This window comes from Lactuca saligna, chromosome 8 (assembly GCF_052625555.1).
Source record: "Lactuca saligna cultivar CGN05327 chromosome 8, ASM5262555v1, whole genome shotgun sequence".
Classification (NCBI taxonomy): Eukaryota; Viridiplantae; Streptophyta; class Magnoliopsida; order Asterales; family Asteraceae; genus Lactuca; species Lactuca saligna.
The window spans coordinates 263,573,139-263,597,041 of NC_136424.1; the positions used below are offsets into that span (position 1 = coordinate 263,573,139).

Here is a 23,903-nt window from a genome sequence, read left to right on the forward strand (position 1 = left end):
TTATAACAAATACATATAATTTCTACCAAATACTAATATACCACATATACATCAAACACACTTACATTGGCATATATTCAAACAAATACGAAATATACTATCTAATTTTCATATATGACAATTTTCACATAATTTCACATATAAATACAAAATTCACAAAAAAAAATGAAATAATAGAACCTGTAGTGGCGGAAATCAACGGATATGTAGCCAGAAAAACTAGTCTTCATCCGAAAGTACCCTCACCGAAAAAACTAAATAACACCACCAAAATCACTGAAATTGAACAATTTATTGCAATTTACTCATCAAATTCAGCTTTTAATAATCATCAAATGTCCGTAAAGGCTAAACTACAAGTGAAAGTTATACAACTAATTGTCATTCAATCACCACAAACAAGAAATTGAACAACTTACTTCTAATCCAAAACAACACCACCAAAAACAAGAATATGAACAATTTATTACCATTCAATCACTAAATGAAGCTACAAATCGAAATTAGCATACAAATTAAAAATGAAATTACTAAATCAAGTTGCCTTTCTTCAAGAAATGGAATTAGAAATTGGTCCCAAAAGCTTTAACCACACCTAGAGAAATTTGCTTGGAACAATGTGGAGAGAAATTTGCTTGGAACAAGCAAATTGAAGAGAAAAACGGTGAATAATGTGAAATGGCGAAAGGAAACTGGGAGCAAACAGAAAGAAGAAGAAGAATGGAGGGTTTCTGCGTGCACTTTTTTTTATCTGCGAGAGGCAATAGCGGCGACTCCTTTAGTGGCGACAGGGAACCCTTTACCGGCGACAATCACTAATAGCGGCGACAAACTGGAGGGAAGGGTACCGCGTCATTTTTAGTGAACTATTAGCGGCGATTTTTTTTAACCTTTAACAGCGACATATATGTTGTCGGTATTAGGTTAGACAGGATAAGACACCCCACCCGTTGGATTGGATATCTCATCGAATGGTTCAGATGTAACAGAGGGGGAAAGCGCAGATTCGGGTGGCAACCCGGTAGGGGTGTCAATTTATGACACGACACGACAAAAATACACGACACGAAACGAAATCGGGACGAAATCAAAATTCGAATTTGTTTTCGTGTCAAGTTTAAAAAACACGATGTCGTGTCGTGTTCGTGTTTACAAATCCACACGAAATTGACACGATTGAGCATGTATTTGTCGTGTTTTCGTGTTTGTTGTTTTTATCGTGTTATATATGATTAAATATGAATTAAATAAAATAATAGTTAGGTAATATTATCTTTGTCGTGTCGTGTCGTGTTGTCGTTTTTTAATTGGTTCGTTTTCGTGTTAGTGAAAAAAAACACGACATCGTGTCATGGCGTGTTCGTGTTACAAAAAACATTGTCGTGTCGTGTCAGACAAAAACACGATACGATGGCCCGATTTGACAGGCCTAATTACCGGCGACATTGGTTTTTAGCGGCGACAATATCTAAAGTCGCCGGTAATAGTGTCGCCGCTAAAGGGTATATTTCTTGTAGTGAGAGAGAACTTCTATGTCATGTTGAGTGCATGAATGAGCTTGATCTAGGAATAATCGGGTATAGGTTGTCTTGGTTTTGCAACGTATCATTCAATTATATGTGACTCTTTGGTTGGTTGCAGTTATGGTTTAGCTTTGGATGTGATGGTGAATAATATGTGTAGTTGTAATGGCAACTTTTGATCTTCATGTACTGTAAGGGGTTATGGTTGGAGTTTTTGGTTATTTAATTGTGTCATTAATTCGCTATGTAACTGGTGGGTGTTGTGTCTTACTAAATCTCCATTGTTGTAATTGTTATGAGTTTGTAATATCATTTGTTGAGTCAGGTTAACACATATACGGACGGCTGAAGGTTCAAGGGACGTTTTGTTCGGTTATGATACCAGCATACATACGTAAATATGTGGTAATTAAACAACATTGATATAGTTTTAATGGATCATGAGATAGTAATTTTTCATATCTATGTTTCCTCGCTTCTGTTTACATTAGTATGAAATTTATCCTCTATTTGTTTGTTTGATAATCCCCGGGAAATCGTATTTTTGCTATTGTTAAAGGGAGTCTCATGGGGAAGTTTGCTACTATTTTGAAAACATTTCTTGTTGGTTTGTTGACCTACAGTTACTCGAGTTCAAGAACGAGTCTTTGTCCCACCTTTATTCCATACTTTCCCATGGGACAAAAACTAACAATATGGTTTTATTAGCATCAATCTCAGAGACTCAGACCCATTCTCATACATGTTGGACGCAGTACAACATCATAGTTCCAAACCAATGTAAGCCTCTAGAAATCACCCTGGTTCTATTTGGCCGGGGTGTGGGCCTCTTTTCCCAAAACTTTCACAATGGCACCAAAGCAATGTAGTACGTTTCCACGTTCAACACAAAGCATACAAATATTTAAAACACAATACTACACCTGTCCAGTTTCAACTTTTGTTCGATCACTATGTGCATCAATGAATCAAAGCTATCTTTCTAGCATTTACAAGTCTACAAAGAATAGAAGCTGCAAATTTTAACTACTTTTTTTCGACCATCAGAGTTTTTCTTCCTCTTCTTTTATCTCGTTCTTGGTCTTGAACCCTCTGTCACATGTGAGCTGCTTGACCTTTGACTATGCTTCGGGTTGATGTTCTGACTTTTCAGAAGTCTTATTTTCAAACCTGGAACTAGATCTTGGGTGTCATTGGTTCTCTGGGGTCCGAATTTTGGGGGTTTTTCGTAATAAATGGTTGCATCAAGGGCATATATTCGTAGAGCAAGGGCTGAAATATTTGAGATTTTAGCCACGCGGCTGTGTCTCAAATATTTGAGATCTTAAGTACTTTGTTTTAATTACGTCCTCTAATACTTAAGTACTTTGTTTTAATCACGTCCTCTAATATATATGATCGTTGCTTGCATCATCTTATTAAACCCCAACAAATCTTAAGATAACCACATTAAAGGTGTCTAAATGTTTGGGAAATTCTGAATACTAAAATAAGAAAAGTTTAAATAGTGGAATACTAGATTTAATATGCTTCGAATTATGCTAATCACTAAAATACTAAAAAAAAAAAGTTACACATTTATATCGCAAAAAGGGATTTGCAAAACAGTCCTATGAATAGCCGGACTAAAAATTCGCAGTCTATTTTTGCAAAAAATTTGCATATTTATAAAATTTTAAAAAAAAATCACTAAAAAGTTAGGGAAAATGTCACTGTAACCCACCAAACTTTCAGATTTTGGTTTAAATGGTCCCTTGTGATATTTTTTTGCATTATAAGGGAACGAATTCATGTTTTCAGAATTTAAAATGCCATTATCAAAAATGTGAAAGGATCACCCGTTGAACCCCTTCTTTTTCATCATGTACCATTAGACAAGTAGGCCACTTCACTTGCCACATGTCTAAATATTTGAGACGTCACAATGACCCTCTATGGGATCGATGAATTTCTCTATATTGCAACCTCTATGAATCAGATCTAGGTCAAGAGACCCTGCCAAAAACGTGAATAGACTCCAACGTTTCGTTAACCTCCCATGATTGTGATGTCGAGCGTCCTCAACCAGATTTTTTACAAGCATATGATGGATAGTCCTTACAAGCCCTCAATTCAACATTGTAGTGTTCTTCTAAAAACCATTGCAGGCAACATTTCACCAAATTTGGATCTTGTTTTTCGGGTAGTAAATAAATTTGAAGCCACGGGAAACTCTCTTTCAACAAGCGTTTATGATGGTATTCATAGATCATTAACAAGTGTAGCTCAATTTGATGAAGCCAAGAAGATGATGACAGCCATGAAAGATGCAGGATACAAACCCAATAACATAACCTACAGCCAATTAATCTTTGGTATATGCAAAGCCAGAAGACTAGAAGATGCAGCCAAGGTGCTCGATGAAATGCAAGCCAATGGTTGCAATCCTGACATCAAGACATGGACGATTCTAATCAAGGGACACTGTTCAGCCAATGAAGTTGACAAAGCTCTAATCATTTTCGCCAACATGATCGAGAAAGGTTGCAAGGCTGATGCAGATCTTTTGGATGTTTTGGTACATGGGTTATTGAGTCAAAACAAGGCTATTGAAGCACACCAGGTGCTTGTTGAAATAACTGAGACAAGACAGGTGGGGTGAAACCATGGCAGGCGACTTACAAGAATTTGATCAAAAAACTGTTGTTAGAGAGGAAATTTGAGGAGGCCTTGAAGCTCCTAAGGCTGATCCAAAAACTGCTTGTAAGGACTATCCATCATATGCTCGTAAAGCTCTACTTCTTCTTTCTTGAACATTCAGGACGTTGGGTTTGATTTTGGCTTAATTTCATCTGGGTTCAATTTTTAATGGTGGGGGTTTGATTTAGGCTTAATTTCATCGTCCAGCCATAAACACATGATCTTCATCCCCTGATCTCTCCCAATCTTGATCTGATTTGGGTAGTGGGAAGGGTCAACTAGTGAGTGGAGGGGAGGGGAGGACTTTCACCGGCTGGTGGCTAAAGTAGAGATGAAGCAGAGCAACGAAAAAAGGAGGCATCATCGTTGACGGTAACCAAAGCAACAATATATAGGGTTCGGTAAACAGGGCGGTCATAGGTTTCAAACCTATGATGTTTTTATTTTTCTGAAGTAATGGTGAGGTTTGATTTGGGTTTAATTTTGACAGGGATACCTTCATCTTCAATTTCATACCCAAGATAAAAAAAAATGCTTTCATTTATGTTAGAAAGAAAACCAGGATGGAAAGGAGGGAATGAGACGATCTGAAGAAGGAAATAAGGGAAGAAGGTGGTGGGGACCAATATTTGTTGACTAGGACCGATATAGAGATATATAATTACAAATCAACATATTATTTTCTATGTGGTACTCTTTTTGACATCAGTAACCTATTATTACAGGTGACTTGACCAAAATAACCGATAAGAGTTGAATTCGTTCCCTTATAATGCAAAAAAATATCACAAGGGACCATTTAAACCAAAATCTGAATGTTCGTTGGGTTACAGTAACATTTACCCAAAAAGTTAATGTGCAGAATATTTTCGTAAAAGTAATTTGACAATCACTTGTTTTGCAAAATATGTGGTCATTTTTTAATAAACGTGTAATAGATGGTAAGTTGGTGTCCAAACACCTCTGATTTTGATCACTTCATTGATCTTCCTTATAATTATGGCATTGAAATGTACTATGAATTTAAGCTCCAAAAAAACGGTATTTGATAGATGAAAAGCAACAAATACAGCAGCAAAAAAAAAAAAAGCCACTACCTAAATCCTAACTTGACGCCATGCTAATTAAAAGAGACAAATGCAGCAGCAAGTATTTGTGAGAGCAGAAGCAGGTCGAGAGTTACATAGCAGTGCATTTCATGTCAAAATCCAGCCAATCATAGGTTTTGGAATTCATTTCAATAGTAATCAAATAAAACCGGCTACTTGATCTTGTATAAAATAACAAATCCAACAAATATTTTCAAAACTGACACCTTTAAACAACATCCATATTACAAACACAAAATCCAAATACTAGTATATATAAAAAGCAAAATATCAATATTAGAAACCAAAGCAACCATTGATTCCCAAGGATCTATGCGGCATCTCTTCCTCTCTTGATCTTGGCAACTCTTACCATGACTACAACGTATATATTTTCCATCATATCCTCAGCAAACTTGAAAAGTTTCTTTGACCACTGTTTCTTCAACAACAGAACTCCAATAACCCCCCAAAACCCTGTTACAAAACCACAAATTATGTTCGTATATAACAACAATACATTGATCTGCTCCTCAGCTGCTTTGTTTTTCTTCTTGCTTGTTGTTGGGTGTTCTCCTGGATTTGAGCAATTATTAGGCAGTGGAGGCCCACATAGATCTTTGTTCCCTTCATATATCGATGGATCAATCAGGGTCTGCAGTTGCCTTCCTGTTGGAATTCGTCCTGACAAGTTGTTGTGAGACAAATTCAAATGGCTCAAAAAAGTCAAATCTGCCATGCTCGGAGGGATCACACCAGTCAACTCGTTTCCAGATAAATCAAGAGAATTTAACTCTGACATGTTTCCTATGGTGTCTGGAATACCCCCACTGAGATGATTATTTGACAAATTGAGACCCACCAACAAGGAAAGTGCAGTTAGCTCGACAGGTATTTCTCCAACAAGTTGATTGCTCGAAAGGTCCATGTTAAAAACCATATCCCAAGTTGTTGTATATTCAAGATCAACACCTTTCATGACCTGATCAACATTCTCATCAGAGTCGAAAGAGGGAGGAGCAGAGTACCTATATCCGCCATCATTAACCATGGCATTCAACTCTCCTAGACATCGAGGAATATGTCCCTTTAAGTTGTTGTGTGCAACATCCAAAATTTGAAGATTTGAACCTTTACACAAATACTCGGGAATTCTTCCGGTGAAGTTGTTCTTGTGTAACCTCAAAACTCTCATATATGAAAGTGTTGCTCCGAACCATTCTGGTATGTTTCCAGACAATTTATTATTACCCAGATCTAAGATACTTAAAACTCGTAGATTACCCAATTCTCGAGGAAGTTCACCAATAAATTTGTTATCATTCAGTTTTAACCGCTCTAAAGAATTAGGAGCCATAAAACTTGGAATTACACCTGACAGCTGATTTGAGCTAAGTATCATGGTACGCAAATGTTGCAGATTCTCAAGACACTTGGGAACCTGACCGATTAACCTATTTCTGGAAAGATCGAGATATTCGAGATCCGTCCTTCTGCACAATGACGTTGGAATTGACTCGTTGAAAAAGTTATTTTCCAGAAATAATATCGGAAATTTATAGTTCCGACCATAAGTTTCTCCATTAGGAAGGTTTATCAAAGGTCCGTTGAGTTTGTTGTGGGAGAGATCTAGGTAACCAATGATGGGCATCTTCCGCAACCATGTTGGCAGATGTCCTGAAATTGTAGTATTAGACAAATCCAACACATGAAGGTTCCTCTGATTTCGAAGCCAATGCGGAAATCTATTTGTGATATTGCAAGAACGAAGTAGAAGTGATACCAATTGGAATGGAGGTATCCAGTCACGTGAAATATTGTATCTCAACTTGGTGTTAGAAGAAGTATCCAAGTACGTCAACATTGAAAGGTTGGCAAAATGGGCTTCAGAAACTACTCCTTCTAAAGAGTTGTTAGAGAAATCAAGATATTGAAGTTTGGCAAGTTGCCCAATTGAAACTGGAATAGTCCCATTTAACAAATTTGAAGACACCCGAATGAATTGTAAAGATATATGTCTTCCTAGAGATGTTGGGATGGGACCAGTTAACCAATTGGAACTTAGATCCAAATATGTTAAAGTTGCTAGATTTCCAATGGATTCTGGAATTGAACCATTCAAGTGATTGGAAGAAAGGTCAAGTTTGGAGAGATTGCCAAGGTGTGTAGGAATGGGACCGGTTAACTGGTTAAAGGAAAGATCAAGATCTATAAGGTTAGGTATAATAGGAAGTGATGAATTCAACATGTTTCCTGAGAGGACAAGGACTCTCAGGGAACTCATATTTGTGAAAACAGATGGAAATGGGCCTTCTATCGAATTTTGGCTGAGAACCAGGTGTCGGATGTTAGAAAGTGTGCTGAAATTATAACTAGGGGAAGATAAATGCGTTTTATCAAGCCCACAAGATGACAAATGCAACTCTGATAAAGAAGGAATCTTGCTTAGCAAGGTAGCAAAGTTCCATGTCCGACTAAGATTAAAGTTAGAAAGATCCAGGAATGTTAAGGTTGATGACATGTTTTGAAGAAATCCAGGGAGTGGCCTATTGAAAGAATTGAAGCCAAGATCCAGGTGTTTGATGTTGGGAAGTATTCTACTCAAATTACGAAAAGGACCAAGATCAGAATCGAAAAGTCTACATCCCCACAAATTTAACACTTTTAAGGAAGGAATCATGTAAAACAGCATGTCCCTGTTTTGTGCTTCGCCAAGATATACCGGACTCAAGTCAAGATGCTCAAGCGATGAAAGGCCAGAAGTCCATGCCATATCATCAACCCTTAGCCCCCACGTGCGTTTGCCTAAACTGAGATCAAGAACCTTTAGATTAGAAAGGTTTCCAATGTGAGGAGGAATAATACCTTGAAAACCAGCTTGAGAAAGATTAAGGTGGGTCAGCTGTTTCAAGGACCCAATGAACTTTGGGATGCGGCTTCCTTGAAAATCATTCCCACTCAAATCCAAGGATTTCAGATGTCTCAACTCTGCCAAAGAAGACATCACCTCATAACCAACTAAGTAGCCTTCATCATTTCCCATGAGATGAAGGCTTACGACATCTCCAGTGACAGTGTCACACTGGATTCCTTCCCACAGGCAGCAGTCATTGCCAATCCATGATGACAACATTCTAGAAGGATCTTCAACACTGTCTTTGAACTTGAGAAGAGCGAGTCTCTCTTTCTCAGAGCAAACAGTGAGACTGGTATTTCCATCACCCAAGCAAGTATATGTGGCTCCAGCAAACAGAAAACCACATACGAAAATGAGATGGAGCCCCAAACCTTTCCGATTCCCCATTAGCAACAGTAAAGCAATTTAGAGATTGGAAAACTGAATTGGAAGTAGAAAGATGAAGTGATGAGTTGCTACAATGAAGGAACTGGTTGATTTTAAAAGCCATGCAAGAGTTAAAAGTCAATGACAGAATTATATTGTCGTGTGTGGTCCTATAGCTAATTTGTTGTTCTTTTGATCAAAATAAGTGATTATATCTGGCCACAAATCTTATAAAATTAAACGGAATTAAACACAGTAATTGACAAACAAACATTTTATACTCGATAGATCAATGACAAATTAGAATATTTTTGTAAATGATTAACAAAGTTGATATATCAAGCCCGATAGAGGATAATTACTTTACATTGAAATTTTCTTATTGTTCAAGGTTACCAGTCAATTTGATCACAGGTTAGTACATAATTAAGAGTTCTATTTAGTTTCATAGTAGACCTCACAGTTCACGTATATGTTTTGTCATTATTTTTTTGACACCTTAATATTGCATACAGCATTTGGTCTATTTTTTTATTATTACTTTAATTGGACACTCAGATATAAAACATTGTTTCTTAAAATACAAGGTTAAGGCAAAGCATCATATCCACTTGAATTAGACAGAATTTGGAATGAATGAAGTCAATGAAAGACTTGTATTATTGGGTGTGGTCATTGGCTAATTGTCTTATCTTGACCAAAATAAGTGGTTTATGACCAAGTCTATTCCCCGTTGCATTGGCAATTGTATATGGCCAAAGCTTTTTACAAAATATGAATTTAATATGACACAATATTCAACAAACAAGCATTTATATTCTCGAGAAATCAAAGATAATTCATAATATTTTTGTAAATGATCAATAAATAACAAAGTTGTTGTGTCAAATTCATTACGGTTGTGTTAGAACTTAGACGTGACAATTTTGAACCATGTAGTTGGAAATGGATAAGATTATACTCTTTCTATCTCAAAAATATGGTCCACGGACAAAAAGCAAACAGATTAAGAAAATATTAATTATCATCAACTTTATTAGATGAAATGACAGTCGTACCCTTTTGTTGCATTTAATTTCATGGTAGTTTAACTAATAATAGAAACATGTATGATGTAAGACCCAATCCGAGAGCACGATTTGATCAAATCAAGAAATATCTTTATATGGATCAAAACAACGTCAAATGGGGTGCAATCGCCTTGGTGAATATTTGTTGAAGTACGGATATACAAGTTGTTCTATCTGGCCATGCATTTTTATAGAAGTATTTGGTTCCAATTTTGTTATGATTTCCATATATTTTGATTATTTGAATACAATTAGAACTCCCAAATAGCTTTCTAGAGCAGTTGAATACATGACTAAAGAAGGAATTTGAGATGAAATATTCTAGAAAGAAAAAAAATTGCCTTTGGGGTATATATTAAATATTTAAAGAATGGAATGCTTGTGCACGAAGAAACTTATAGCAATAAAGAATCATCACTGCAGGAGCTAACTGAAAGCAAAAATATTGTACATAATGGTATCGTTTTCATGGTATAAAAGGACAGGCACTGCTCCTTAGACAAGAGACACTGCCTACTGAAAAAGGTATAAAAAACTCATGACCATATCACCTAAGGACATAACTTATTAATGTATAAGTGCACCTTAAAATAAAAATTAGTAAGTATGGTTTTCGGGTTTGCAAAAATTGATTCATTAGAAAGTCAATCCTTGAAAACAAGTCTTGGAGAGCTTCTTTTGTCTTGAAATAGTGCATAATGATGTTAATTTGTCGCCCAATTAGTGTTGAAATAGTGCACGTCTATTTTGCCTATCTATAATGCAAGAAATAGGTAAACTTGTAAAATATGAAAATAGATTTCATAAAATACATTGTGCAAAATTATCATATTATACGAAAAATGGTTGTAAAAGTAATTTAAATTTTTTTTTTTTTTTGTGAAATAAGTGGTCACTGGTCAATTTGTGATAAATGTGTAAAAGGTGGTCATTTACTGTCTAAACTCCAAACAGCCCTCATTTTTGGTGAATTCAGTGATATCCCTTACAATTATGTTATTTAAATCAACTATGATTTGAAGCCTGAAAAAAAACTGAAATAGAAAGATAAAATACGACAAACAAAGCAGCAGAACCAATATATATATATATATATATATATATATATATATATATATATATATATATATATATGTGTGTGTGTGTGTGTGTGTGTGTGTGTGTTCATCCAAGAAATAGCCATGAACATGAAAAGCCACAAATGCATCAGCAGGTTGTTGACCTTTTGTGAGAGCATAAGAGGTCCAGAGTGAAAGGGCAGGGTATTTTATAAAAAACAAAATCCAAATTAAGTGAAATATCTATCGACTATCGGTATTACAAAGCAAAGCTACGATTGATTCCAAAGGACCTGCACGGCTTCTCTTCCTCTCGTGATCTTGTTAACTCTTACCACGATTGCAACATATATCTTGTCCATGGTTTCCTCAGCAAACATGAAAGGGATCCATCTCCACTGCTTCTTGAACAACAAAAGTCCAATAACTCCCCAAAACCCTGTTGCAAAACCACAAATTATGTCCACGTAAAACAGCCATACCTCAGTCTTCTCATCAGATGCTCCTTGTTTCTTCTTGCTTCTTGTTGGGACTTCTCCAGGTTTTGAGCAATTGTTAGGCAATGGAGGTCCACAGAGATCTTTGTTCCCTTCATATATCGATGGATCTGTAAGTGTCTGCAGTTGCCTTCCTGTTGGAATTCGTCCATACAAGTTGTTGTGTGACAATTTCAAACGGCTCAAAAAGGTCAAATTTGCCATGCTCGGAGGGATCATCCCATTTAACTCGTTTCCAGATAAATCAAGAGATTCTAACTCCGTCATGTTTCCGATGGAGTCTGGAATATAGCGGCTGAGATGATTATTAGACAAGTTGAGACCCACCAACTTGATAAGTGCAGTTTTATTGCTTGAAAGGTCCATATTATAAACCAAATCCCAAGTTGTTGTGTATTCAAGACTAACACCTTTCATGACCTGCTCAACATTTTCGTCATCGTCCAAGAAGCTACCTGGAAAGTATCCATAATCGTGATCATTACCCATGGCATCCAATTCTCCAAGACAAGGAGGGATGGTTCCCTTTAAGTTGTTGTCTGCAACATCCAGAATTCGAAGATGTGAAGCTTTGCGTAATGATTGCGGAATTCTTCCGGTGAAGTTATTTTTGTGTAACCTCAAAACTACCAAATTTGCGAGGTTCTCTGCGACCCATTCGGGTATATTTCCAGACAATCTATTATCACCCAAATCTAAGATACTTAAATATAGTAAATTCGCTAATTCTCGAGGAAGCTCGCCAACAAAGTTGTTGTCGTTCAATTTTAACTGATGTAATGAATTAAGAGCTACAGAACTTGGGACGACACCAGACAACCAATTTGAGCTAAGTATCAAGGTATACAACTGTTGCAGATCCACAAAACACGTAGGAATTTTACCTGTTAACCTGTTTTTGGAAAGATCAAGATATACCAAATCTCTCCTTCTACACAATGAACTTGGAATCGACTCACTGAAAAAATTATTTTCCAGAAACAATGAAGGACCAAATCGATACCGACCATAAGTTGCCACATTAGGAAGGTTTTTCAAAGGTCCGCTAAGTTGGTTGTGAGAGAGATCTAAGTGAGGAATGATGGGCATCTTCCGCAACCATCCAGGCAGAGGTCCTGACATTCTAGCATTGGATAACACTAACATCCAAAGTTTTCTTTGATTTCGAAGCCACTGTGGAAATCCATTTGTGATATTGCAAGAATGGAGTTGAAAATTTTCCCATTGGAATGGAGGTATCCAGTCACTTGAAACATTAAATGTCAGCTTGGTGTTAAGAGAAGCATACAAATGCTTCAACATTGAAAGGTTAGCAAAATGGGCTTCAAAAACTACTCCTTCTAAAGAATTGTTAGAAATATCTAGATGCTGGAGTTTGGAAAGTAGCCTAATTGAAACTGGAATGGTATCATTCAAGAAATTTGAACCCAACGAAACTGATTGTAATGAAATAAGTCTTCCTAGAGATGCTGGAATGGGGCCTTTTAACTGATTGGAGCTTAGATCCAAATATGTTAAACCTGCTAGATTTCCAACAGATTCTGGAATTGAGCCATTTAACTGATTACCTGAAAGGTCAAGTTTGGAAAGATTCCCAAGGAACGTAGGAATGCGACCGGTTAACTGGTTATAGGAAAGGGAAAGATCTAAAAGGTTAGGCATAATAGGAACCAATGAATTCAGCATGTTTCCTGAGAGGTCAAGGGCTCTCAGGGAACTCATGTTTGTGAAGACAGACGGAAATGTGCCATGAATTAAATTTCCACTTAGATCCAGGTATTGGATGTTAGAAAGTGTGCTGAAATTGTGACGAGGGGAAGATAGATGCGTCTTATGGAGCCCACAAGCTGACAAATGCAGCTCTGCTAAAGAAGGTATCATGCTTAGCAGGTTTGCAAAGTTCCATGCCAAACTAAGATTGAATCCTGAAAGATCTAGAAATGTTAGGGATGATGACATGTTTTGAAGAATGCTAGGGAGTGGACCTTGGAAAGAATTGCCGACAAGATCAAGGTGTTTGATGTTGGGAAGTATTCTACTGGAATTAAGAAAAGGACCAAAATCAGCATTAGAAAGTCCACATCTCCACAAACTTAATTTTCTCAAGGAAGGAATCATGTAAAACACCATGTCCCTGTTTCGTGCTCCCCCAAGATCTACTTCGCTCAAGTCGAGATGCTCAAGTGACAAAAGGCCAGAGGTCCATGCCATGTCATCTACCTTCAGACCTCCATTTGAACTGAGATCAAGAACCTTTAAATCAGAAAGATTTCCAATGTGCGGAGGAATAATACCTTCAAAATAAGCATGAGAGAGATTGAGGTAGGCCAGTTGTTTCAAGGATCCAATGAACTTAAGGATCTGACTTCCTTGGAAATAATTCCCACTCAAGTCCAAGTGTTTGAGATTCCACAACTCTGCCAAAGAAGACTTCATCTCATTACCAACTAAGTATTTGTAGCCTTGACGCCAAACATCAAAATCTCCTCTGAGATGAAGGCTTTCTACCTTTCCAGTGACACCATTACAGTGGATTCCTTCCCACAGGAAGCAGTCATTGCCAACCCATGATGACAACATTCCAGAACCATCTTCAACACTGTTTTTGAACTTGAGAAGAGCAAGTCGCTCTTGCTCAGAGCAAACAGTAACACTGGTATTTTGATCACCCAAACAAGGAGTATACGTGGCTCCTGCAAATAGAAAAGCACATACAAAATTGAGATGGAGCCCCAAACCCCTTTGATTCCCCATTATCAACCCTAATTCGGTTAGTTAATTTAGAGATTGGAAAGGAAGAGCTGGAGTAGAAGGATGGATTGTTAAGATGAAGTGATGGGTTCCTATGATGGAGGACCAGGTTGATATATAAATCCATAAAGGAATATCAGCTTCTTGCCATGGAAGACTTGGAAGTCAATGACAAAATTTTATTCTTGTGTGGCCTGTCTATTCCCCATTACAAAGCAATTGAATCTGGCCAAATTTTATTTACAGAATATGAATTGAATATGACTTAGTATTCAACAAAAAAGCATTTATATTCCCTAGAAATCAAAGATAATGTATAATATTTTGTAAATGACTAACAAGTTGACGTGTCAAGATCACTAGAGGATAACTTCTGTAACTTCAAATTTAATATTTGGTATTATATGTTTATAATATAGAGAAATAATTGTATGATCGAATGAATTAATTTGTTCATTAATGGATATGCCTTATATAGGCTATTTACAACAGATTATACAACTGGAAGAGAGCGATTCCGTAGGCACAAATATAGAATCTAATTGACTATACATTTGAATATACAAAGGGAATTATAAATGTGTTGTATCAGCTCCTTGGATCGGATCTTCAGATTGCTCATAGACTGATGTATTGGGCTGCTATTGATGTTGTTTAATGGGCTCGGACTGTATATCCTTAATACGCCCCCGCAAGATAGAGGATCCATCGGAGATTCCAATCTTGGATCTGTTTCGGAGGAATGGAGCACGAGCGAGTGGCTTAGTTAACATATCCGCTAGTTGATCTTGAGAGTTGACATGAAAAACCTTGAGAAGACCGGAAGAGATTTGTTCCCTAACAAAATGGTAATCCAAAGCAATGTGTTTCATTCTGTAGTGATAAACAGGGTTTCCACACAAATAAGTAGCACCAGTGTTGTCGCAAAATAATGTAGGAGTAGTTGTAGGTGTGATACCCAGTTCTTGTAGTAAATTCTTTAACCATATGAGTTCGACAATAGCATTGGAAAGAGCTTTGTACTCGGTCTCCGTTGATGAGCGAGAAACTGATTTTTGTTTTGTTGACTTCCATGAGACAATGTTAGTACCCAAATAAAGTAAGTAAGCAGTTGTTGATCTACCTGCACTGTGAACACCTCCCCAATCAGAATCAGAAAATACCGAGAGAGTGAGAGACGAGTTTCGACTGAGAACAAGACTGTAGTGAATGGTGCCTTCAAGATAACGCAAGAGTGAGAGACGAGTTTCGACTGAGAACAAGACCGTGGTGAATGATGCCTTTAAGATAACGCAGAAGACGCTTGAGTTCTTGCCAATGAGTTTGATGGGGATTATGCATGAACTTGGAAAGTTTATTGATAGCAAAGGAGATATCAGGACATGTGAATGCAAGATATTGAAGTGAACCTACAAGTTTACGATACGAAGTAGCATCTACGGTGGGGGACTGATCGGTGATGGATAAAGGTTCAGTGGCACTAAGGGGAGTGGTGACTTCCTTAGCACCTTCCATGTGAAACTAAGTAAGGATGTCTTGTATGTGTCGGTGTTAAGAGAGAAACAAACCAGTGGGTGTAGGAATAACTTCGACACCAAGGAAGTGATGTAATGCACCAAGATCTTTTAGAGAGAACTTTGCACTTAGAGAAGTGATAAAGTGATCGAGAAAGTGGGAATGGTTACCGGTGAGTACTATATCATCTACGTAGACCATGAAGTAGCAAGTGATTGATTTATTTTGGTAAATGAACAGTGACACATCAGCTAACGATTTTTCGAACCCAAACCGAATTAAGGTGGTAGGTTCGATGTACCAAGCCCGTGGGGCTTGTTTTAAGCCATAGATGGATTTCTTGAGTTTGCAAATATGAGTAAGGTATTTGGGATCAGTGTTGCCAGGTGCTTGTGTCATGAATACTTCTTCATGAAGTGTACCATGAAGAAATGCATTGTTAACATCTAATTGTCTTAACGGCCAATTGTTGGAAAGAGCAATGGATAAAAAAGTGCGTAGAGTAACAGGTTTAGTGATCTGACTGAAGGTATCAAACTAATCCTTGCCATATTGTTGTAAGAAACCTTTGGCTACGAGCGGGCTTTATATTTAGAGATGGAGCCATCCGGATTGCGTTTTATTCGAAAAACCCATTTGCAGCCTATGGGTGTGTGAGTGGAGGCAGGAACTAGTTCCCAAGTATTGTTTTGAATGAGTTCATTAAACTCGGAGTCCATTGCAGATCTCCATTTCGGGTCTTTGGAAGCTTGATTATGGGTAGTAGGTTCGAGGGTTGTAGGTATTGGATGTAGGGTGGTAGTATTTATGAGGTTGTTGTCGAAGTATTTTGAGTTCCGTTTTTGGTTTCATTGTTGGTAAGGTGTGACAGATACAATAGGCGGATCAATATTTGATGAGCAGGTGGTTGGTTGCTGTGTAGGAGACTAAGGTGCGGTGTGTATGGGTGAAGGTGGGGGCTGTTGGGATGGGGCAGTGGGTGGAATTATCTTAGGAGATGCAGCTGTTGGTTCAATATCTAGAAGGGTTCTAGTTGCTGGTGGTGGGAAAAGTGGTGATGAGATAGCCGAGGCAGGGGTAGAGGTGGTTGGGGCTGTATGTGATGGTGTTAAACGACCCAAAAATTTTGTTTTTCAATATAACCAAAACCATAATCTGAGTGTCATATCATAAAACCATACGTGATGTATCCCAAACATAATAAAAACACTGTGCGGAAAACTATATCATACTATGTCAAATCAAAACAAACTAAATCAATTCCCAGGATAAAAGCTAAAGCTGTGGTGTGTGCGATGCTATCACCCCGAGCTCTTCCCTTTGCTTGCGGAAGTACCTGAAACCAAAACTGAAACTGTAAGCACGAAGCTTTGTGAGCTCCCCCAAGCTACCACATACCATACAATATATAAATAAGCACATACTGGGCCTTGCCCACTGCATCAGACCGAAGTCTGGAACTAGCTGCATCGGACCGAAGTCCGGAACTGACTGGGACCTTGTCCCCTGCATCGGACCAAAGTCCGGAACTAACTGCATCGGACCGAAGTCCGGAACTGACTGGGACCTTGTCCCCTGCATCGGACCGAAGTCTGGGACTAACTGCATCGGACCGATGTCCGGAACTCACTGCATCGGACCGAAGTCCGGAACTGACTGGGCATAGCATAGCATAGCAAAAACATATTTCAAATAGCATGACACAAATGATCATAAACTCATATACTGCATACTACGTCAGGCCGTAGCCCATAACACTTAACACATAAATCCTGTCTGAGCCACGAAGGCATCAAACAAACTAACAACTGCATCGGACCAAAGTCCGGAAACTACTGCTACTAAACGGGCCGACATTGTGGCCTTAGACCCGTTCCTACTGGAAGGAAACTCACCTCGTAAACTGGTTGCTGAGTGTATGACTCTGGAATCTAGCTGCTGCTGCTCCGGTATCTACCCGGCTACAAGTCCATAAACACACTCAATCAAATATTAAACACTGCACTTGGGTAAAATGACTCTTTTACCCTTGGTCAAAGTCAACTCTCATTTGACCTGACTCGCCGAGTTGGGCCGCCAACTCGCCGAGTCTCTACTCTCACACCTCAACCCTACTCGCTGCTACTCGTCGAGTATGGCATCGACTCGACGAGTACCCTCTCGATCCAAGAACTCAGACAATCTTCATCCGACTCGCCGAGTCATATGAACAACTCGACAAGTTGCTCTTGAGCTTAAGAAGATTGCCTTAGACTCGCCGAGTTGTATGAACAACTCGCCGAGTCCTTCCATTACTGAGTCTACCCTCAACTCGCTGAGTCCACCCCACTACTCACTGGTCCCACTCGACAGACACCGCTCAAAAGGAAGAAATCGGGGACTCGCGACTCGACTCGCCGAGTCGTTCTTCCGACTCACCGAGTCACCGCCATGCAATTATTCTATACTCGATTCTGCTCGAATCCAAAACATACAAATGATAGATCTAAGTCCAATAAGCTGGTTTACCACGTAAAGTTCCCAACTTTACGTGCACAAACACAAGAACAAGGGAATAAAGGCTAAAAGATGCATAAAAGGGGTAGATCTAGGGTTAATATGCAAAATAGCTCCAAAAAGGCAATAGATCTGGGCTCTACAAATCCTAAATACACAGATCTAAAGATATCTCGGCATAATAAGGCTTCCATATCAACATAAGGCTTGAGAAAGGCATCAACTAGATCTAAAAAGGGTTTTTAAGCATAAAAAGGGAAAGAAATCAGAAGAATACCTCAAAGAGCTCTTGCTTTCCCTTGAATCTCTGCTCTACACTCCTTCTCCTTGCTCCTTTCTTCTTCTCCTTCTTCAAGCCTTCACAAATGCATAAAAAAAATCACTCACAACACTCAAGAACGAAATTAGGGTTTTCTCACAGCTTCTCAGGGTGAAGGAGGAGAGAATGAGGGCCATAAGGTGGCTTAAATAGTGGGCAACCCGGGGATTTAGGGTTTCTCCCAGACGGACAGACTCGCCGAGTCCGGAATATGGACTCGCCGAGTCTCCAGCTAACACGTGCTCGAAATCCCGACCCTACTCGGCGAGTCAGGCTATGAACTCGCCGAGTCCCTCTTGCAAAACTTCAAAACAATTACCAAGGAATTAACATACCGGAAACGGGTCGTTACAATTCTCCCCCACTTATCTCATGTAACGCCCGTAGATCCGGGCTAGTCAATTTAGAGGCAATATGGGTCGAAAACGAATTTTCGGCAAAAGATTATTTAGAATAAATAATTTTAACCAAGTTATAGTATATTTCACAAGGTTTCTGTACATATAAAGAACGCCGAAATCTGAGTTATAACGAAGAAGTTATGGCCCGTCGAAGTTTTACGGCAAAACCGACACGGCACCGGGAAGCGTAAAAAGTGAATTTACGATAGAGCGAGATTTAGCCTTAGCGCTCTAAATGAAAGTCGTAGAATATGTTAAACTAAGAACATCGATAAAAAGAACGCCCAAATCTGACTTCGTATGAGGAAGTTATGATTTTTTCTAAGATTTAGCATAGCAGTGCACAGCCCGAAATCTGAATTTTAGATCGGTCGATTTTTAGCCGACGGGATCTAAATGAATGTTGTAGCACTCATAAATACCAACGCGTAGATATAAAGAACGTCAATAATAGAGCTCGTATGCGAAAGATATGGACGAAGCTTAGTCCCTACTTTTCGAGCGCGGCGAATTCGATACAGTTTTGTAAATCCGAGATAGAATGAGAATTAGTCAACGAGGTCTAAATGAGAGTTGAAGATCTCATTAATAGGAACTCAACGGTAAAAAGACAGACAAAAACGGAACTCGTATGCGAAAGTTATGGATGAAGCTTAGTCCTTACTTTTCGAGCGCGGCGAATTCGATACAGTTTTGTAAATCTGAGATACAATGAGAATTAGCTAACGAGGTCTAAACGAAAGTTGAAGATCTCATTAATAGGATCTCAACGGTAAAAAGACAGACAAAAACGGAGCTCGTGTGCAAAAGTTACGGACGAAGCTTAGAGGCTACTTTACTATAAAACTCCTATAAATACAAGGGTGAACTCCTCATATTTTCTTCACACCATAAGCCTCTCTTTCTTTCTCTAACTTCTCTCTAGCCTCCCTAAACCCCTCCCAAGTCTACGGAACCTCCCTAGCACGAGTAGAAACCCCCGGAGCGCCCGACGGCTCCGAGAAGAAAAGCTTTCGGCTTGGAAACGCTGCTCCAGCGAAGCCCGGTTTTTAATAAAAACTCGTTGTAAGTGAGCTACGCCTATACTATATTTAATATAGATTTTATTTAATTATAGTAACATTAGTAGGACCTTAAAATAATTATTTGGGCTATTATTATGAGTTATATTGAGTGTTATTTAACGCTTATATAATAGTAATAATAGCTAGACTATTAATTAGTCGTGGTTAACGTTAAAAACTAAACCCTAGTGGTATTGATACTAGGTTTTGTCGAGGAAAATTGTTTTGAGATAACGAAGTGCTGTCTGAGTTCGGAATCACCACCTAATCAGGTGAGTGCATAGTCCCTTTCATCTTACACATAGATATGAAGTATTTTATATAAACTACGTGCTATGTGTGCATATTATCTGAATACTTGCTGTCTATGCGGGATGAACGTTTTATACATGTTTTAAAGGATTTAAACTGTATACGTATTTTATATATACGAATATGTTGGGTATGATGATGGGTAGATAAATGATGAGAGATAGAAGATGATGTGAGTATACATTGGCAGCTATAGACTTAGTGCCTATGGGACAAACACCGGTAGCTATGGACTTAGTACCTGTTAGACGTTGGTAGCTATGGATTTAGTACCTGTTGAACATTGGTAGCTATGGACTTAGTACCTATTAGATAAAGACTGGTAGCTATGGATTTAGTACCCGATGAATAGACTACAGCAGCTATGGAATTAGTGCTTTATGAACGAACATTGTCAGCTATGGATTTAGTGCCAGTCCTATAACCCTGGAAGTAAGGGACTTCGGAATAAACAAATGCAGGATAGACGACTCTTAGGTTAAATCCTTAAGAGTAAAGAAGATAACGGGGATGGGTAATGGGGTTAATTGTTTGATGATTAAACATAACATTTATATTATTGTGGGTTGAAAACCCTATGTACTCACCAGGTTTCCCAACCTGACCCACTCAGTTTATGTATATCACAGGTGTTGATATGAAGTCACTTTACACTGAGAGATTTATAGAGATGTAGATCACTAGTGTAAATAAATGTAAGTTCTGTTTATGCTTATGTTTATGTATTAACGATGACATCCCAAACGTTTTAAGATGAATAAAAATATGTTTCTTCGAAAATGTTTTAATAACGTATTTATTGTGTGTTTCTGGGAACAAATTCTGCAACCTTTTTATAAAATGAAGTACTCTGATTTTTATAAAGCATAAACAAAATCGGTCTTTTCTGGCCGTGATTTTGGGGATGTCACATCTCAGACTTCGTCCTCGAAGTCTGCTACGGCTGAATCTGCAAATATCTCTGGGTAGTGTGCTCTCATTTCCTCCTCAGCCTCCCACGTCCACTCAGACCCCTTCCAGTGCTGCCACTGTACCTTCACTAACTGAATTACCTTGTTCCTCAAGGTCTTGGTCTTCCCGGTCCAGAATCGCAACCGGCCTCTCAATATAATTCAGGCTGCTATCAACCTGAATATCCTCTAGGGGAACGACTGCTGACTCATCCACCAAACACTTCCTCAACTGAGACACATGGAAGGTGTTGTGGATCTGACTAAGCTCCTCAGGAAGATCTAACCGATAAGCAACCCGACCCACCCGGGCCAAAATCCTGAAAGGACCAATAAATCTGGGGCCCAATTTGCCCCTCTTCCGGAACCTGATGACACCCTTCCAAGGTGAATCCTTCAGAAGGACCATATCTCCCACCTGGAACTCCAAGTCCGAACGCCTCCTGTCGGTGTAGCTCTTCTGCAGACTCTGTTCAGTCTGCAGCCTACTACGGACCTGCTGGATCAACTTAGTCATCTTGAGCACCACTTCTGTGCTCCCGATGACTTGCTGACCGACCTCGCCCAACAAATCGGGGTCCTACACTTCCTCCCATACAACATCTCAAAAGGAGGTCGATCAATGCTCGCATGATAACTGTTGTTATACGAGAATTCCGCTAACGGAAGATACGTATCCCAACTACCACCAAAATCTAGAACACATGCCCTAAGCATGTCCTCAAGAGTCTGAATCGTCCTCTCGCTCTGCCCGTCAGTCTGAGGGTGGAAAGCGGTGCTGAAATGGAGACGAGTACCCATCTCGTCATGGAACCGCTTCCAGAATCTGGATGTGAAACGGACATCTCGGTCTGACACCACCGATACCGGCACTCCATGGCGTGCCACAATCTCTCGCACATAGATATCGGCTAACTTTTCCGCCGATATACTCTCCTGGATCGGAATAAAATGGGCACTCTTCGTCAACCGATCCACTACTACCCATATCGAATCCACTCCACGTGCGGTCCTGGGGAGCTTGGTGACAAAATCCATGGTGATGTCCTCCCACTTCCACACGGGAATGTCTAACGGCTGCATCTTGCCGTGAGGTCTCTGGTGCTCCGCCTTGACCTTCCGGCAGGTCAAGCATCTCTCAACATACCAAGCGACGTCCCGCTTCATGCAGGGCCACCAATAATCCGGTCGAAGATCTCGATACATTTCCGTCGCCCCTGGGTGGATAGAAAATCGAGACTTATGAGCCTCGTCCATCAATACTTGCCGTACTCCACCCCAGTACGGTACCCACACCCTCCCGTGAAGCGTCAGCAAACCCCGACTGTCATAATCAAACGAAGCTACTCGACCCACTATCCTCTTACACTTCTGCCTCTCCTCCTTGAGACCCTCCATCTGAGCCTCCTTGATCCGCTCCAACAATGGAATGATCACTGTCATCCTCATACACAGATCTCTGATAAGGGTCGCCGACACTTTGCGGCTTAGGGCGCCGGCCACCACGTTGGCCTTCCCTGGATGATAAAGGATCTCACAATCATAATCCTTCAGCACGTCCAACCACCTCCTCTGCCTCATGTTCAGACTCGGCTGATCCATAAGATACCGCAAACTCTTGTGTTCCGTGTAAATAATACAATGGACCCCATAAAGGTAATGCCTCCAAATCTTGAGGGCAAACACAACTGCCCCCAGCTCCAAATCGTGGGTAGGATAATTAGCCTCGTGAGGCTTCAACTGTCTCGAGGCATAAGCCACCACATGGCCTCGCTGCATCAATACTGCCCCCATACCTGTGATCGAAGCATCACAATAGACTACGAAGTCCTCTACTCCCTCTGGGAAGGTAAGGATCGGAGCCTCGCACAATTTCTGTCTGAGAGTCTCGAACGCCGCCTGCTGCTCAGGCCCCCAACGAAATACCACCGACTTTTTGGTTAGTCAAGTGAGCGGCACTGCTATCTTGGAGAAGTCCTGAATAAATCTCCGATAATACCCTGTCAACCCTAGGAAGCTCCGAATCTCAGATGGAGACTTCAGGACCTCCCACTGCATCACGGCCTCTATCTTGGCCGGATCTACCAAAATACTCTTCTGGTTGACGAGATGACCAAGAAACTGCACCTCGCGCAACCAGAACTCAAACTTGGAGAACTTTGCGAAAAGTCTCTCCCTCCTCAAAGCCTTCAGCACCTCCCACAGGTGCTCCTCGTGCTGCCCCTGTGTCTTGGAATATACCAAGATATCATCTATGAATACTATCACTGACCGATCCAGCATCGGCCTGCACACGCGGTTCATGAGATCCATGAACGCGGCTGGGGCATTGGTGAGCCCAAATGGCATCACCACGAACTCATAATGACCATACCGGGTCCTGAAAGCAGTCTTCTGTACATCCTCATCTCTAACCCGCATCTGATGATAACCGGAGCGTAGATCGATCTTGGAGAACCAAGACGCTCCCTGAAGCTGATCAAACAAATCATCTATCCTCGGAAGTGGGTAACGGTTCTTCATCGTTACCTTATTCAACTCTCGATAATCAATGCACATACGATGCGACCCATCCTTCTTCCTCACAAACAGGATCGGCGCTCCCCAAGGCGAACTGCTCGGCCGAATGAAACCCTTGTCTAACAGCTCCTGCAGCTGTGTAGACAACTCCTGCATCTCAGGGGGAGCTAGTCGATACGGTGTTTTGGCTATCGGAGCCGCACCAGGAATTAGGTCGATCCTGAACTTAACCTGTCTCTCAGGAGGTATCCCCGGCAAATCCTCGGGAAACACATCCGGGTAGTCTCGAACAATAAGAACATCATCAACTGTCGTCTTGCCCTTCTCCCGGGCATCCAAGACGTAAGCTACAAAACCTGCGCAACCCTGCTGAACAT

General features: G+C 39.9%; 2 protein-coding genes and 1 pseudogene across 2 annotated transcripts; 1 reads left to right on the top strand and 2 right to left on the bottom strand.

Annotated features, from left to right (window-relative positions):
- The first annotated feature begins 3,570 nt into the window (after positions 1 to 3,570).
- LOC145010642 (uncharacterized) lies at positions 3,571 to 4,337 on the top strand (annotated as a pseudogene).
- Positions 4,338 to 5,446: 1,109 nt separating this feature from the next.
- Positions 5,447 to 8,682, bottom strand: LOC145011187 (receptor-like protein EIX2). The gene has a single exon (XM_078969845.1). It carries the CDS (start codon positions 8,592 to 8,594, stop codon positions 5,622 to 5,624), a length of 2,973 nt encoding a protein of 990 aa, XP_078825971.1. The 5' UTR covers positions 8,595 to 8,682; the 3' UTR covers positions 5,447 to 5,621.
- A 2,238-nt stretch (positions 8,683 to 10,920) lies between these two features.
- LOC145012340 (receptor-like protein EIX2) lies at positions 10,921 to 14,005 on the bottom strand. Its single transcript, XM_078971136.1, has 2 exons — positions 12,885 to 14,005; positions 10,921 to 12,824 (listed from the first exon to the last, which is right to left on the bottom strand). Exons 1-2 carry the CDS (start codon positions 13,950 to 13,952, stop codon positions 10,974 to 10,976), a joined length of 2,919 nt encoding a protein of 972 aa, XP_078827262.1. The 5' UTR covers positions 13,953 to 14,005; the 3' UTR covers positions 10,921 to 10,973.
- Between the last annotated feature and the right edge of the window lie 9,898 nt (positions 14,006 to 23,903).